Source organism: Glycine max, chromosome 9 (assembly GCF_000004515.6).
Source record: "Glycine max cultivar Williams 82 chromosome 9, Glycine_max_v4.0, whole genome shotgun sequence".
Taxonomy (NCBI): domain Eukaryota; kingdom Viridiplantae; phylum Streptophyta; class Magnoliopsida; order Fabales; family Fabaceae; genus Glycine; species Glycine max.
The window spans coordinates 8,766,627-8,781,922 of NC_038245.2; the positions used below are offsets into that span (position 1 = coordinate 8,766,627).

At 30.8% G+C, this 15,296-nt stretch overlaps 1 protein-coding gene and 1 non-coding gene across 2 annotated transcripts; both read left to right on the forward strand.

The window, feature by feature from the left end:
• The first annotated feature begins 297 nt into the window (after positions 1-297).
• On the forward strand, positions 298-5,850 carry LOC100812996 (probable sugar phosphate/phosphate translocator At1g48230). Its single transcript, XM_003533766.5, has 9 exons — positions 298-965; positions 1,146-1,253; positions 3,035-3,066; positions 3,151-3,201; positions 3,850-3,911; positions 4,034-4,295; positions 4,774-5,039; positions 5,111-5,205; positions 5,375-5,850. Exons 1-9 carry the CDS (start codon positions 879-881, stop codon positions 5,564-5,566), a joined length of 1,155 nt encoding a protein of 384 aa, XP_003533814.1. The 5' UTR covers positions 298-878; the 3' UTR covers positions 5,567-5,850.
• A 4,623-nt stretch (positions 5,851-10,473) lies between these two features.
• LOC100813537 (proteasome assembly chaperone 4) lies at positions 10,474-12,883 on the forward strand. The gene is made up of 6 exons (XR_005886530.1): positions 10,474-10,631; positions 10,902-10,914; positions 11,236-11,304; positions 11,387-11,462; positions 11,535-11,599; positions 12,546-12,883. It is a non-coding gene; the product is annotated as a proteasome assembly chaperone 4 (transcript).
• Positions 12,884-15,296: the final 2,413 nt, after the last annotated feature.

Here is a 15,296-nt window from a genome sequence, read left to right on the forward strand (position 1 = left end):
TTTAAAAATATTTATTACAATATTATGCTTATAATTATTAAAAAGAAAAAAAAATTAAATTATTTTAAATAAATAATTATTGTCGTCCTTAGATTGATATGTAGATAATCTCCTAAGTTCTCTTTCATTCATGATAAATTAACAAATAGATAGATTTATCTAATTTTTTCTCATTAAAAACCTAAAATTTAAATTTTTATCTATGGAAATAAATTTATCAACACTTTACCTATTTACAAAAAAAATTACTATTTTTCATAAAGAGAATCTAAGAACACTGCATCAACCCCCTATGAGTAATAAGATTACAACTCTACGTGAATACAATTATTTCCTTTGGAAAAACAGAAACCAATTGGCGCAGAGAAAAGAAGCAGAATAGTAAGAAAGCACATGGTACGAAGTAGCTCCCCCATTAATGACTCGTTTCGAAAGTGGTAACTTTTCTCTTCAGCCACTTCCCAATTACCTACCCCATTCATTCATTTTTTATCATCTACTGTACTATTATTATTCCCACCCACCTTCCCTATACTTCTTTCTCTTTCTCTCTCACTCAGATTTGTAACCATTGCAATTCGCAATTCCATCTATCTTCTCTTCTCCTCCTTATATATTCCACTCCACTGGGTACCCTCTCCCCCTTATTCCTCACTTCTCTTCTCTTCTCTTCTCTTCGAGGGTACCCCTCCTCGCAGATCCGATCCGCACCCTTCACTAAACCCATTATTATTGATTATTGATTGATAATAACATTTGGGTTTCATTTTCATTCCAAGTTGTTGCATTTTTCAACATGTCTTTAGCTCACTGCTGAACCCCTTTTCTTTCTTTCTTTGCCCCCTTTTGTCCAAACCCCCAAAACAAAAACAAAAAAAATGATGATCAACAAAACGCTTTTTCTCACTTATGTCTACTTGTTCATCTACATCCTGCTCTCTTCCGGCGTCATTTTGTACAATAAGGTACCCACTACTGTCCCTTTTACTTAACAATGTTGCTTTTTCTTTTATCCGTAGAAATCTTCTCAACCAATTGAGGTAGACACTTCCATAATTAATAAATAGAGAATTGTAATTGTTAGTTAATGAATAATGATATTTACTATTTTTTGATTTGATAAAAAAAATTTGTTGTTGTGGCAGTGGGTTCTGTCGCCAAAATACTTCAACTTTCCCCTTCCCATAACGCTCACGATGATTCACATGGCCTTTTCTGGGGCAGTCGCATTTTTCCTTGTTCGGGTCTTTAAGGTAACCAACAACCCTTTTTTCTTCTACTTGCTAATTTCTGCTAAATCTTCTTTTATTTTATTTATTTTGTTTTGTTTATTGATTTGTTTATTTGTGATTGTTAATGTTGCTGATTCGTGTACTTGCACGTCTATAACATGTTGATATTCTTGTCTAGCTGGCATGTCATGTCATGGCTTTTGTTAGTGATGAGAGTGATGAGTGTGTTTCAGTTGGTGGGTTAGCATTGTGTAAATTGGACTCCTTCTGTTCTGTGGTTCTCATCACACTAGATTTAATTTAGTAGTTATTTTAAGTTTTTAACTAATTAGTTTCATTTGGTTGTTCTCACTCTTTTTGTTAGTGCTTTTCTTGTTTGAATGTCATGACAAATTAGTTTTAACATTATTTGAATGGCAATTCTTGGAGTTGAGCTTGCTCTTATTTGGCAACATTGTTTGTTGCTATCAAAAGTTAAAATGATAGCTTCTTGGAATATATGCTATTAAGTAATGATATTGTTAACTAAGTTCCTTGGCCTCAGGGAATGAAAGGGAAACTTACAAAGCTTGGATGATCTTTTATTTCCGGTCAACAACATTGATAACATATTAAATACAAGAGTTAGCTTGGATGATTTTTTATTTCCATAAACTGTGTCTTGTATGATGTCTCAAGTTATTGCAGCTAACAGCAATGCATCCTACATTAAGTGCAAGTTGGTATATGTAATGTATTGCTTCTTTAAATGTGTTTTCTACAATGTTATGTGCTACATGTGAGAAGTAGTAGGAGGCAAGTGCTTGCTATGGGTACACGGGAGAATATTATAAATTGCTAAGTAGTTCAAATGGCCATCTTTCTGTTTTTTTTTTTAATTTTTTTTTACATATATTTGCTTTCACTAGGGTTTTATACTCTACATACCATAAGTGTTGGAAAATACCAAGAATAAATTTCCCTCTCTATGTGATTTAGATGGGCAATAAGAAAAATAAATTACGAGAGTAAGAGAAGAAGAATAACACCAAGAAATTTTTAACGTGGAAAACCCCCACGGGACCAAGTCCAACAAAATATCTCCACTATGAAGTACGACTATAATTATGGAGCACCACATTCAACAAATCTTGATAACATCAAATGCATGAAAAATAAAAGGTGGAGATTCCAAGCTTTTGGAATTTCATCTTTGACTCTCGATGATATCACATTCATTTTAGAAAAATGGAGATAAGATTTTCAAGGGTTCTTGGAAATATGAAAATTAATTTACATCCGTTTATTACTCTTGGGAGAAGTCATATTCCTCCACTTTATAAATGGGGGCTTGTAAGAAGTTATTGCAAGCAAGCGAGATCCTTCAAGAGTGATAGAGTGAGATAGTTTTTTGTAATCCTCTTCTAGAAAAGAGTTATATTTCCACCATATTTGGTGAGTGTTTGAGAAATATTGTAAATCATCCTATTGGGTGAGATTGAGATCATTGTAATCCTACTTCATAGTGGAGATATTTGTTTTGGACTTGGTCCCATGGTTTTTTCCTTTCATACTGAGGGGATTTTCCACATTAAAAATTTCTTGGTGTTATTTTTCTTCTCTTACTCTCTTAATTTTTTTTTTATAGCCCATCTTAATCACATAGAGAGGGAAATTTATTCTTGGCATCTCCCAACAATAAGTAACACCTACCTTCTATGCTTGAGCATTTTTTCCATCTACACTCCTTTGCTTGATTATGTTTCATTGTTTGATTATTTGGTTCTTACCTTGACCAATACTCTTTTCTTATGTTATTGCAGATTGTGACTCCTGTCAAAATGACATTTGAAATGTGAGTTTGCTATCGGTTTAAATCCTTCTAGAGCTCTACTTGTCCTTAGTCAATCTTTCTAAAACAAAGTTCCTTCTGTGGCAGATATGCAACTTGCGTGGTACCAATAAGTGCTTTCTTTGCATCTAGTCTTTGGTAAGCACTGCAAAATGAGCTAACTGTACTTTTTCTGAACATGATTCTCAGATTTCTTAATGGGGTTGGGGCATGCCCCTTGTGTATGTATTTCTTAATTGTGCTTAATTTGACCATTGCTGGATTATTGATGGTATGAATCATCTTTACGCACTAAGCAGTTAAGCTTGATTTCTGGAAGTTTGCCCATGGAACACCCATCTAAGGATAGTTCTACTTCTAATACTGCCATCTTTGTAAAATGTTGTCTCAATAGCGTATAGTAGTGTTTTAGAAATTTGGAGTGGTTATTCCAGCATGACTAAGCAAACCTGTTAGATGGATATTGTTAGTTTGAAGTTCAATGTTCTCGAGTATCAACCCTCCTCAGAGAATATAGTATAATCATGATCATGTGGTGCATAGAATTACTATGCATTCCGTGCTCAATGAAAGCCCAATTAGAGAACATAGAATGTTGTTCATTTTCTCTAATATAGAATTCAAATTTTAAAGTATGATGTTTCTATGAAATATGAATGTTCCTTTTGTATAGTACTAAATATCAAGCACTATTCTCTTTTGATTTTACACATGCTTACTAATATCAAAAGTTTTGAGGAAACAACTATTTATATGGGCAATATGTAATGCCTTTGGATGGTACAGGTTTGGTAACACAGCCTACTTGCACATCTCCGTGGCTTTTATCCAGATGCTCAAAGCTCTGAGTATGTTTTTATGAACTTCACATGTTTGATGTTTCTCTTACTATATGAGCTCAATTTCCTTAATTCTTTTTTTTTTCTTTCTGGTGACACAATTTCCTTAATTCTTAAACTTGGTATTTCAGTGCCGGTGGCAACTTTCATTATGGCTGTTTTGTGTGGTATTGACAAAGCAAGGTGTGATGTGTTCTTGAACATGTTGCTGGTCAGTGTTGGGGTTGTCATTTCCTCATATGGGGAAATTCATTTTAATATAGTTGGTACAGTTTACCAGGTCACAGGCATATTTGCAGAAGCTTTAAGACTGGTCTTAACACAAGTTCTTCTGCAGAAAAAGGGGTTGACTTTAAATCCTATTACAAGCTTATATTACATAGCTCCCTGCAGGTATTTCTATTGATATTCTCAAGTAGTTTTCTCTAAGATACATCACTGGATTCTGTACAATACTACAATTGTCATACATACTGAACCCAAACAGAAAATGTGGCAGTTTATCTGTTACAAATAACCCATCTAGTTGATAACATAACCATCTAATTGATTCATGATCATCTGGACTTGGGTAATAACTTCTATTCATATGTAAACTCTTTTCTCTCTATCTGTGATTTAATACACAATAATTCAAATTGTACAAAGTTTTAGTAATATGGCTCTACATCATGCACATGCATGAATAATTGGTATCTTAGTATTTGTTTGCCTTTTCTAACTGTGCAATTTATGTCATAAATCTAGTTTATTGCCCAACTTATTAGCTCAAATAAATAAGTGATATTATTTGGGGTATCAATGTATGCTTATCGACAAACCTTGCATGCCATGTGAGTTGCTAACTTCTTTTGCTCTTTGCTATATGCAGTTTTGTGTTTCTCTTTGTGCCTTGGTACCTACTAGAGAAGCCTGTGATGGAAGTTTCACAGATTCAGTTCAATTTTTGGATCTTCTTTTCCAACGCTATATGTGCTCTAGCCTTGAATTTCTCCATTTTCTTAGTCATTGGTAGAACCGGTGCTGTAACCATCCGGGTCGCTGGTGTGCTTAAAGACTGGATATTGATAGCTCTTTCAACTGTTATATTCCCAGAATCTACAATAACTGGGTTGAATATAGTTGGCTATGCTATTGGTAAGTCTTGTTTGAATCATGATATTCTTCATTCTCCCCCCTCACTCTAACCATTTCATAATTTCCTGCAGCATTGTGTGGAGTTGTGATGTACAATTACATAAAGGTTAAGGATGTCCGTGCCTCTCAATTGCCTGTTGAAAGTATACCGGATCGGATCACAAAGGTCTCATTTCCTTCTATCATCTTTTAACATGTGTCTAGTATAATATAAATGTATAATCCTTTTAAGACAATGCAAAACTTTATAGTGAGAACTGTCCATCCTTGTTTCAGTATGGTAATTTTCGAACAAAACATCAATCCATGTTTATTTGAATCTGTGTCACATGCAGGACTGGAAATTCGAGAAGAAGTCATCCGATATATATGTGCCAGATAACATTGGTGACAATGAGGGAAGCAGTGGAGGTAATGGTACTGCTTCTGATATGAAAATTGATGAAGAAACACCACTAATTTCATCATCAAGGTTATCTCATATTGGACGAACACAGTTAACCAACCAATATGCAACAGGAAAGTGAAAAACCAAATACTAGATTATTTTTAGAGTACCCTTTTGGAGAAAGAACTAGGAAGGGGAAGCTGAGTCTAATGCACCCCTATTCCTCATTCTTTCTAGGCAATAGATTTTATAATGAAATCATATGCTTGTTCTTTGTAATTACTTGCTTGTGTAGAATGCATCATTTGAGTTATTACCACTCTGAAACATGGTTTTTGACAATAGATGAGGGGACAAATTGGCCTCTTGTATAATCTGGTCTCCTGGTTGGGAGGCCCAGTTATTTAATTTTTTCTTAAGTTACTGAATGCAACATTTTAATCTAATTTGTTTGATAATTTTTTATGCTAAAATTCTGACACTAGGCATTGTTTGACTTATTTTTAATTATAAATTGAATTTTTCATATTATATTAATTACATTACAATGGGATATACATAGCTTGTGGTGTTTGAAAATTATATTCAAGCTGTGGTTGCCGTTAATTAGTTTTCATTTTTTTGCGACCCTTGGTTTTACTTGAAAATTTTGTCGGCAGACTTTCTAGTTGTCCTGTTTGTAAAATTATTAATTTAAGGCTTAAATATATTTTTGTTTCTTTAAATTTGTGTCATTTTTATTTTTGGTCTCCTAAATTTTAATTTCTTTTTTTAGTCTCTTAATTTTGAAAAATGTTTTTTTAGTTTCTCTTGATTGATTTTCATAGTTTGGATGTAAAATTAGTGACGATGTTTTGTTGCATGAGTGATTAAAAAATTTGCAGAATTTAAGGAACTTAAACGTAAATTTTAATTTGTAGGGCTAAAATTAACAGATTTTAAAATTTAAAATTGAGAGATTCAAAATATATTATGAAGCATCGAACTATCAATGTGTCAAATGACGGATTTTAATACACTTATCAACATGTGCACGAGATTTCTTCATTATATAGTACGGAGTAATATTTTTAATTTCAAAGACTTGTAGATATCTATTTTTAGAGCGTTAGCTACAATTCTGGCCACAAACAAAGAGTTTAATTATCCTTATTTTCATTTTTTTACAATATTGTTTTACATTTTTTCCTTTGCGTTTTCATTATGTCTTTCATCTTGATCTTTATATATATATATATATATATATATATATATATATATATATATATATATATATATATATATATATATATATACTTTTTTCCCTTTACATATTATCTCTTTCTTATGTGTAAAACTATAATAAAAAATTAAGTAAAAATACAATTAGTCTATGAAAAAATAATGACGAAGGCTTATTAATCATTGCCTTCTAATACCAAGTTAATAGTGACTATTTGGAATCTCAATTGACTATTGAAAATGATTAGTGAGCTTTTTGCTTTTTGTTAATTTCTATCATCGTATTTTTTTTTTTGAAAAAATGAGATTGATAGTGAGAACTTTAATTTTGGTTGGAAGGTATGTTTAAGTGCACAAGATAAGGTCATTTACTAGTATAAATTGAATTTAATTAGAATGTATTGTAAAAGTTTTACATTGAAATTTAATTATATATTATGTATGATTTGTTATTTTTATAATATAATACATATTTTGTAATTCATGTTTATGGTGATTTTGTAATGCTCGAATGTTTTCAGGGTTGGTAACTGTTCTTACAAATCAATACAAGACTTTTTGGCATGCTTTGGTCTTATTGAGACGTTTGTTAAGAAACTTATGAGGAAAGATTAAATTACTACAAGGCAAGTATGTTTAATAGTGGAGTTTTTAGGTGATAAATTACTGGATAGTAAATGTATCTTATTAGTAAAGATAATATTAATTACCATTTTCTTTCATTCTCAATTGTATATTCTTACATCTCTTTGGATTCTCTCATTCTAATGTGTATTAAATTTTAATGAGGTGTTCTTCTTGTGAAAGTTTATTAAGAGTTGTTTCTTACCCGTGTTTGATCTCTCTTTTGATTGACATTTAGTTTTTACCTTTCTTCCTTAACATTTGAAATGTTACAATTTCTAATTAGTTGATCATATAATTTTTTTTATATTGGTGGTACATAAAATTTAACTCATTATAACATGAATTTTAACTTTATCATTTAACAATACTTAATATATTTTTAAAATTTTTCAATAATTATTTCTTAAATTTTTAGGATTGGTATCTATCTTATTTATTATTATTTTTACCTCTTAGACATTTCTTAAATTTTATTTCTTTTCAACACATTATTGTTTTTCACTTTTTCCTTCTTTGTATTCTTTTCTTCTCTCTGGAAATATATACACTCAAAATTTTTGAAAATAAATCTAAATTATTTAGGATTATATCTTATTTTTGCAATTCATCATTGATAATTACCATTTATTTTAGAATAATACATTCACATTATATTTTTCAAAAAGACAATATAAAGCACTAATAAGATATTTGTGTTACAATAAAGTAAATATTAATCACATAAAAACAATAATATTTTGATTAAATATATAAAATAAAATATTAATTTTTCCAATCCTTTTAACACTACTTTTTGAAAAATATATCAAGTTAAATAATAAAATAATAAAAAGTATATGCATATGTAATTAGTGTTTTTATAAATGTAACAAACGTTTATATATATATATATATATATATATATATATATATATATATATATATATATATATATATATATATATATATATATATATATATATGCAATAAAATTGCTATTTATTAATCAAAATTTAGTGTTGGGTCTATTTTGAGCCCACCAACACTTTATTACTCAAAAGGTTTAGAATCAAATCTTTCCTATCTTGCTTAAACTAATATTCAATTTTAACTTGTGTATGGATTATGTGGCTCATGTGTGGATCTTGTTTATGAATCAATGTTAATAAGTATTTTTATAAGTGCTAAATGAGCCTTAACACATTGACAAATCTAAAGATTTAACTCACTTAACCTTTTACTGTAAAAAAAAAAAATCTAAAATGTTCTCATCTGAAAGACAGATCATCTGAAAGACAGAAACACAAAAGGCCTCTCTCATTGAATATGTTTTTTTTTCTTTCTTTAAAAATAAATTTGCATTATTTTTGTATATATTGTCATTTATATTATATTTGAGCATGTTCTCCTATTGAATAAACGTCCATACAGTCATAAGCAAACCTTTTTAAAAGAAATATTATTCAACAATAATATATAAAAATTTAAACATTTTACCAATTACAATTAATATTTAAACTTCTTCCATTTATATTGTATATTATTAAAAAAATATATGAAAATAAAATTTTATTAACTAAAGTAGTTTTTTCATTTTTAAAAATTAAAAGTTTTAAATATCCATATTTCATTATTTTTATTTATTTATTAACAATAAAATATTTTCATCTATATTAAACTAACTTTACACATTCTTTTTGCAACCAAAAAAAAAAAAACTTTACGCATTCTGTATTTTTATTTCATAATTTTTTATTAGACGAGATAACTAGTTTAAATAAGACTATTTTTTTTAAAAAAATATTCAACAATGTTTAACTTAAAAGAAACTTTTAAATTAAAAAAAAAAAGCTGAAAGCCAGCTTCTTTTTTTTTTTTTTCTTTCAAATTCTTATTTTTAGTTGTAATTTTAAAAATAACTATTAAGAAAAAAACTGGCCAAAGTCCCAAGATACCTTAAATGATGAAAATGAAAATTTAAGTAAAATAAATTTGACAATCATAGACACCCTAATAACTTTTCTCATCCCTATAGGTGATCATGTGTGAATTCAAATTGATTCAAATTCTTCTAAACCGTTTGAGTTATGTCATTTATATATTTGGTCAAAATTGAATTAAATTGATTAAAATCGTTTATGTATGGTTTAGGTCATGAGTTTAGATTTATATATCTGATCAAAACCGAATCGAACCGAACATATCAAAATTCTTAGAATTATTTGGTTTGACTTTAAATACTATTAACATTGAGACTCTAAATGTTGGAACTATCCATGTTGAAACTTCTTGATGGATTAGTTTCAAGTACATTGTTATTTTTTATTTTTTTTTCACCTTTTTTCTGTCATGTTTATAGTATTAAAGGATCATATTTTAATTTGTTTAAGCAAATCTGGTTACAACAAATCTGATTATAACAAATCTGATTGCATCAAAGCTTAGTTTAATAAATACTTGTGATTCAGACTGTTATCGTACATCTCGTTGAAGAATATTTTGTTTAATTTTTTATTAGTCGATTTTAGAATATTATCTTATGATATTAAATGAATCAATTTTACTATTTTCATATATTTAATAATGTTGTGTTAATTATATTAGATATTTAAATAAATTATAATATAAAATAATATATCTATAAAAAAATCAAATTTAAATAAATAATACATCTATTCGAACTGAACCAAAAGGTTGATGAGGATGAGGTTGGATTGAGTTAAAAATAAATAAAAATTGTACAACTGAACTAATCTAGACCGAACAGATTTGATAATACTGGTCCTGAAATTGACCAAAACCGTCCCGGCCTGTCAACACTACTACTCATCCCTTATCCAATGGTTGCTCTTCAAACTTCAATGGTCAAAGTTGAAAATGATTCCTATTTCATAACGAAGAAGATCTTGCAGTCTCAGAAACAGAGTTGAGTGGGGTATCAGAATTGGAGGATAAAAGGGTAGAAGGAGAGATTATACAAGATTTTGTGCCATCAAAAGCAACAGCTACAGAGCATAGAGGTAATCCATCAACTTATATAATCATCTTAGTTAGTTTCTGTGATTGGTTATGAATTATGATTCTCACATTGAAGTTTGATTCTTTATTCATTTTTCACAGCATCTTATAGTTGTTGATTCAGTAAGGTGCTTGTAGACAATGTTGTTTTTTTTGGTTGCACATGTGTCATGAAAAGTTGGGGTTTTGCAGTTTTGTGTCATGATGTTGGATTCTGAAGGATTGGAAAAGGGGATTTAAGAGTTGAAATTGAAGGAAGAGAAGGGTAATGTACATGCCCAGGAACAACAGGGTCAACTGTAGATCACTAGTTTTTCTGAACTTGTCAATGATGCTAGCCTCCATTTTCAAATCATTCGGTTTTGTTGATGTATGTTGTAATTCAGTTAGTTAGTTAGTAGTTAGGAGTTAGTTAGTTTGACAGCTATGAAGGTTGTTATAGCTACATGTGCAGTGTATAAAAATAATAGTGATCATGAATGAGATAAATGAGAGTGCTGAAGGTTTTATTCAAAATTCTAAGTTCCCTCTATTTTTTCAATCAATTCTTTCATCTTCTCTTATTCTCTAACATAGAGTGAGTGAGTGCATAGTGTAAGTGTGCGTGAAGAGCTTCTTTGTTCCAACAGGTTTCCCAAACAGGTTTTCCCCACATCAAACTCTTTTCTTCATGTTTCAATAGATTCAATTAATGAAAAAAAAAACTAAATAAAACATCATGTTTCTTCAATTGGGTCATTCACAAACTAGGCTTTAGATCAATTCACCCAATATGAATGTATACTTTTGGAACAAAGTGGTGACAATTTTATTTTCACTTGCATTAGGTTTGAAAGTATGAAATTTTAATAGGGTAATTTATGATATAGCCTATAATGAAAGCAACTATCTTTCGTTGCTTTTGATTTTATTTATTTTCTCCCAAAGATTCTTCTGATATGGATGGTTAATTGATTATCATAGATATATGTGTGGATTGGTAACAACTCTGCAAAATTGGGACACATGTATGCAGCAGCGTCTACTGGTCCTGTAAGTTGTTTCATTCCTTTAAGCTCATCATGAGTATGTTTAAAGATTATATAAGGATTGTGATCTATGGTGATACACGCAGAACAGTTTGGTTTCTGTCACTTCCATACTTGGAGGGGTTTCTGATAATACAGGGTCTGGCATTGCTCATCGATCAGGTAACTATTATAATGTTTGATATTTAAAATATTATTCCTCTAGTTTATGAATTAATTTTCTTTGTTTCTCAGTGTTAAAGACTGGTCTGAACATAATTTTGGCTTGCAGTATTCCAAAAAATAGCCCCATGCTTGAGGTTTGTTTTCTCTCCCACTCACTTATGTATGTTTGCACTAGCACAGGGAAGTTGTGCTGCTTCTAAATTATTTTCTTATTGCTATATGTTATATTTAAGTCAACTTCTTAAAACAAGAAAGTGATATCCTCAGAGAAATATATCTAAGAATTTATATTGTTGTTCCAACTTTCTACTTGGATATAATTTGTTAGAAAATTGAATATGCAATCATTGTACAATCCTTGCATATTCAGTTACTCGATTAACTTACTAATACATAGAAATTTGAATAGACTGGTAGGTTCCTAGATTTGATTAGTCACAAGATGGAATCTGATAAAGCCCCAGTAACCTCCTTATCTGGACCAATTCTTCATTTAGGTAAGGGACTAATTTGCAAATAACATAAGAGGGAAAGTTTGTGTGAGGAGATTGAGGATAAACCTGTTATATAGGATAGTTCAGAGGGAGAGAGGGGTATGTGTGCTTCTATTTTCAGTTTAGGCTTATAGCTTGGGACCATAGGGATTTACCTTTGCTGGGAGCATTTGCTCTTACTTTCTGTATTTTCCTCTACTTTGTTGTTACTTTTTAATAAATAGTCTCCATTTGTTAGATAACAATTATTCTTATCACATACTCTTGTATACAGTAACAATGTAACCTGATACTATGCATGGCATGTGCTGTTACCTAGTATTAGGCATTGACAATTTGGCATTTCGTTTATGACAGTGGATGGCAATAAAATACTTGTAGTTTATGATTGATTTTAAAATTTCCAGTTATTGTAATTTGTAAATTGTCCCTTTGCTCAAGGGGTATAAGGTTGATCTGACACTCCCCAAAATCCTACAGTAGTGGCAGCTTACCCTTTTTTCATTGCTATTCACTCTTTACAACACCTCTTTTTAAATTCTCTATTATTTATGTATTTATTTATTGCAACTTTCTTGGATTGCAGACACAAGCTGAGAAAATATTGATTCAGAAACTCATTAGTCTGGGCTATACCAAGTCAGGATTGGGAGGAACATCTTAGTAACACAGGCAGGATAGACTTTTTATACATATCAAACATGCATTATCCCAATGTTTTTACCTTGATATAGAAGCCATGGTGGCTATTGAAGACTTGAAGCATTTTTACTGGACACAACAACTGTTAACTAATAGCCGTTGTTGCTCGGATCTCTTGTCCATGCTTGGTGCAAGTGTATGAGATGACTAGAGATTTTCCAACTGTTTAGGATTCATAGCGACTTGGAAATTTTCTTATTGATGCTACATTACTGGAATGAATACCGCTTTTTTTTTTTTTTCTTGAACCTGCATCAATCTTTTTAAGGTAAGCATATGGCAACAACTGCTACTCATTGTGATATCAATTTCAAGTTAATGGCAATTCATATGATATCGTTGTCTGTCCTACCATGCATTTCCATCATCCATCCCATAAGGTAATGAAAGTATGGTCTTTATTACTTTTCTCCAATAAATTCTAGAGAGAAAAGAATATATAAAATTTGATGCTGGAGAACAGACATCATTAAGATTCATTAGTACAATGCTGGCAATCCCAAAAACTCAATTTTAAGCCCCAAATTATGCTCCCATTACTATTATGTCTTATCGCCACTCCACTAGTGCAAATATGGATAACTGTGTTTTCCTTGGCTGCCTTGGTTATCAAAAGATTCAAAACCAATCAACTTCAGGGAAAAAAGCAGGACGGTTCAATATGGAATAGTGTGGGCATAAATGCAAAACCTTCCAAAATGTTTGGTTTGAGAAAATGTTTTCTTTTATATTTTTTTTTTGTTTTTTTATAGAGTTAATATAGGAAACAATCAAAACATAAAATAATACAAAAATATTTCCAATAGTTTTTATACAAATTTTTGAAATAAAAAAATTAAAGTGAAAATAGATTTTTTTTCCTTCTCAAATCAAACAATTGTTAGAAAAAAGAAATTGACGTCTACTATAGAAGTAAGTCACGGGCTGGACAACATGCAAATGAATAAGGGGCTCAACACTGAAGCCATGCAATGAGGCTTTTTTGTTTTTGAGAGTGAATAAATTTATTTCATTTCATCCATGATAACTGAGTGAACATGATAGGGAATACAATGGCAATCATGAGTGCGAACATGTGATCTTGAAGTCCTAGCTAGTTTGTGAGTCACACAAGATTAGCTTGTCTCTTAACTAAACTCACTCTTGAGTTGGTTACAATAGAAAGAGAATGTTTTGCTTTTGCTAAAATAGAATTAAAACCAAAAAAACCCTTTCTACCCTAATCTAAGTACTCCTTTATCATCTTACAATTTGTTTCAAAAATGACATTGCTTAGTTGGAGTTGCTGAGCCCATTGAAGACTTTGTGAAGAGCCACTACTTCAGCTATTGCAACAGATGGAATACCTTGAAGAAAGTGTGTTGGAGCTTTCATGTATGTACCATTATGATCTCGTAGGCACATCCCTACACAAAAAAGAGAACTCATCCTTGAAGATAGCAACATCAATATTGCATTTGATAAATCAACAAGAGGAGGAGACCAGATTGTGCTTGCTTGTGTTGACTGGTGGTTGTTGTCATGCTGTGCAGTTCTCACCGAAAGCCATTCATGGAAGAAACTCATTGCCAAGTAAATTTCCACAACTGGTTGTTGATGATTATTCTTCCATATTTTCCAATTACGACTTCTCCATATTGCCCAAAGAATGATTGCAATTTTTTTGAAAGTATGATTTGGTTGGGACTCCAAAAGAGAGAAGACTAATTCACGAAAACCATCTGCAGAAAATCATCAAAAGTTTTATTGTATTTTTCAGATTTGCACATTGCCAAAAAAATTGGGCAGTATCACAAGCAATGAAAATGTGCCATTCATTCTCAATTTAGCCAATTGATCCCCTTTGTTGTTTAGGCTTTTGAACCCCACCAGAAGTTGTTCATCATCTTTTGAAGTTCATTTTCAAGAGTAACAAGTAGTAGGAAAACACTCATACAATATGTAAGGACTGATTGAACTATTGATTTGATGAGAATCTCGTTGCTCGCTTTTGATAAGTGTTGGGAGGACCAATGATTGATATGCTTCCAAAGTATCTCCTTGATGAAACCAAAGATTTTTCTTCTTCTTCCCAATGATAGATGGAAGTCCTAGATATTTTCCCGAACCTATGCTTTTAGTCATCCCAAGGATTAAAGATATAGATTGTCTTTGAGGTTGTTTGTGTTGGCACTAAAAAAATTTCTGACTTTTGGAGGTTGATAAGTTGACTTGAAGCTTTCCCTTGTGTCCATAATGTTCTTCATGTGATATATTTCTAATTCATCTGCCTTACAAAATATAAAACAATCATCAACAAATAATAGATGTGTGAGGATAGGAGATCCTCTACACACTTTCACCCCATGTATTCCCACTACTCTCATTTTTTTTATCAGTGCTAATAGTCCCTCAGACAAAGGATGAAGAGATAAGGTAACATAGGATCTCATTGCCTAAGACTCCTTCCTGGATTTATTTACCCAACAGAATCACCATTTACTAAGACTGAATATTGAATAGTTTGAATACAAAGATGAAGCCAACCAATTCATTTCTCATGAAAATCCATTTTCCTCGATAGATTAAGGAGGTAATTCCAATCAATTATATCAAAAACCTTGCTGATGTCAACCTTTAGAGAAATTTCACCGAT

Excerpts from the sequence above, each read along its gene's own strand:
- LOC100812996 (XM_003533766.5), top strand. The coding sequence starts at position 879 with ATGATGATCAACAAAACGCTTTTTCTCACTTATGTCTACTTGTTCATC. Across the intron at positions 3,067-3,150 it reads GTCAAAATGACATTTGAAAT|ATATGCAACTTGCGTGGTAC; the intron begins GTGAGTTTGCTA and ends CTTCTGTGGCAG. Across the intron at positions 4,296-4,773 it reads TATTACATAGCTCCCTGCAG|TTTTGTGTTTCTCTTTGTGC; the intron begins GTATTTCTATTG and ends TGCTATATGCAG.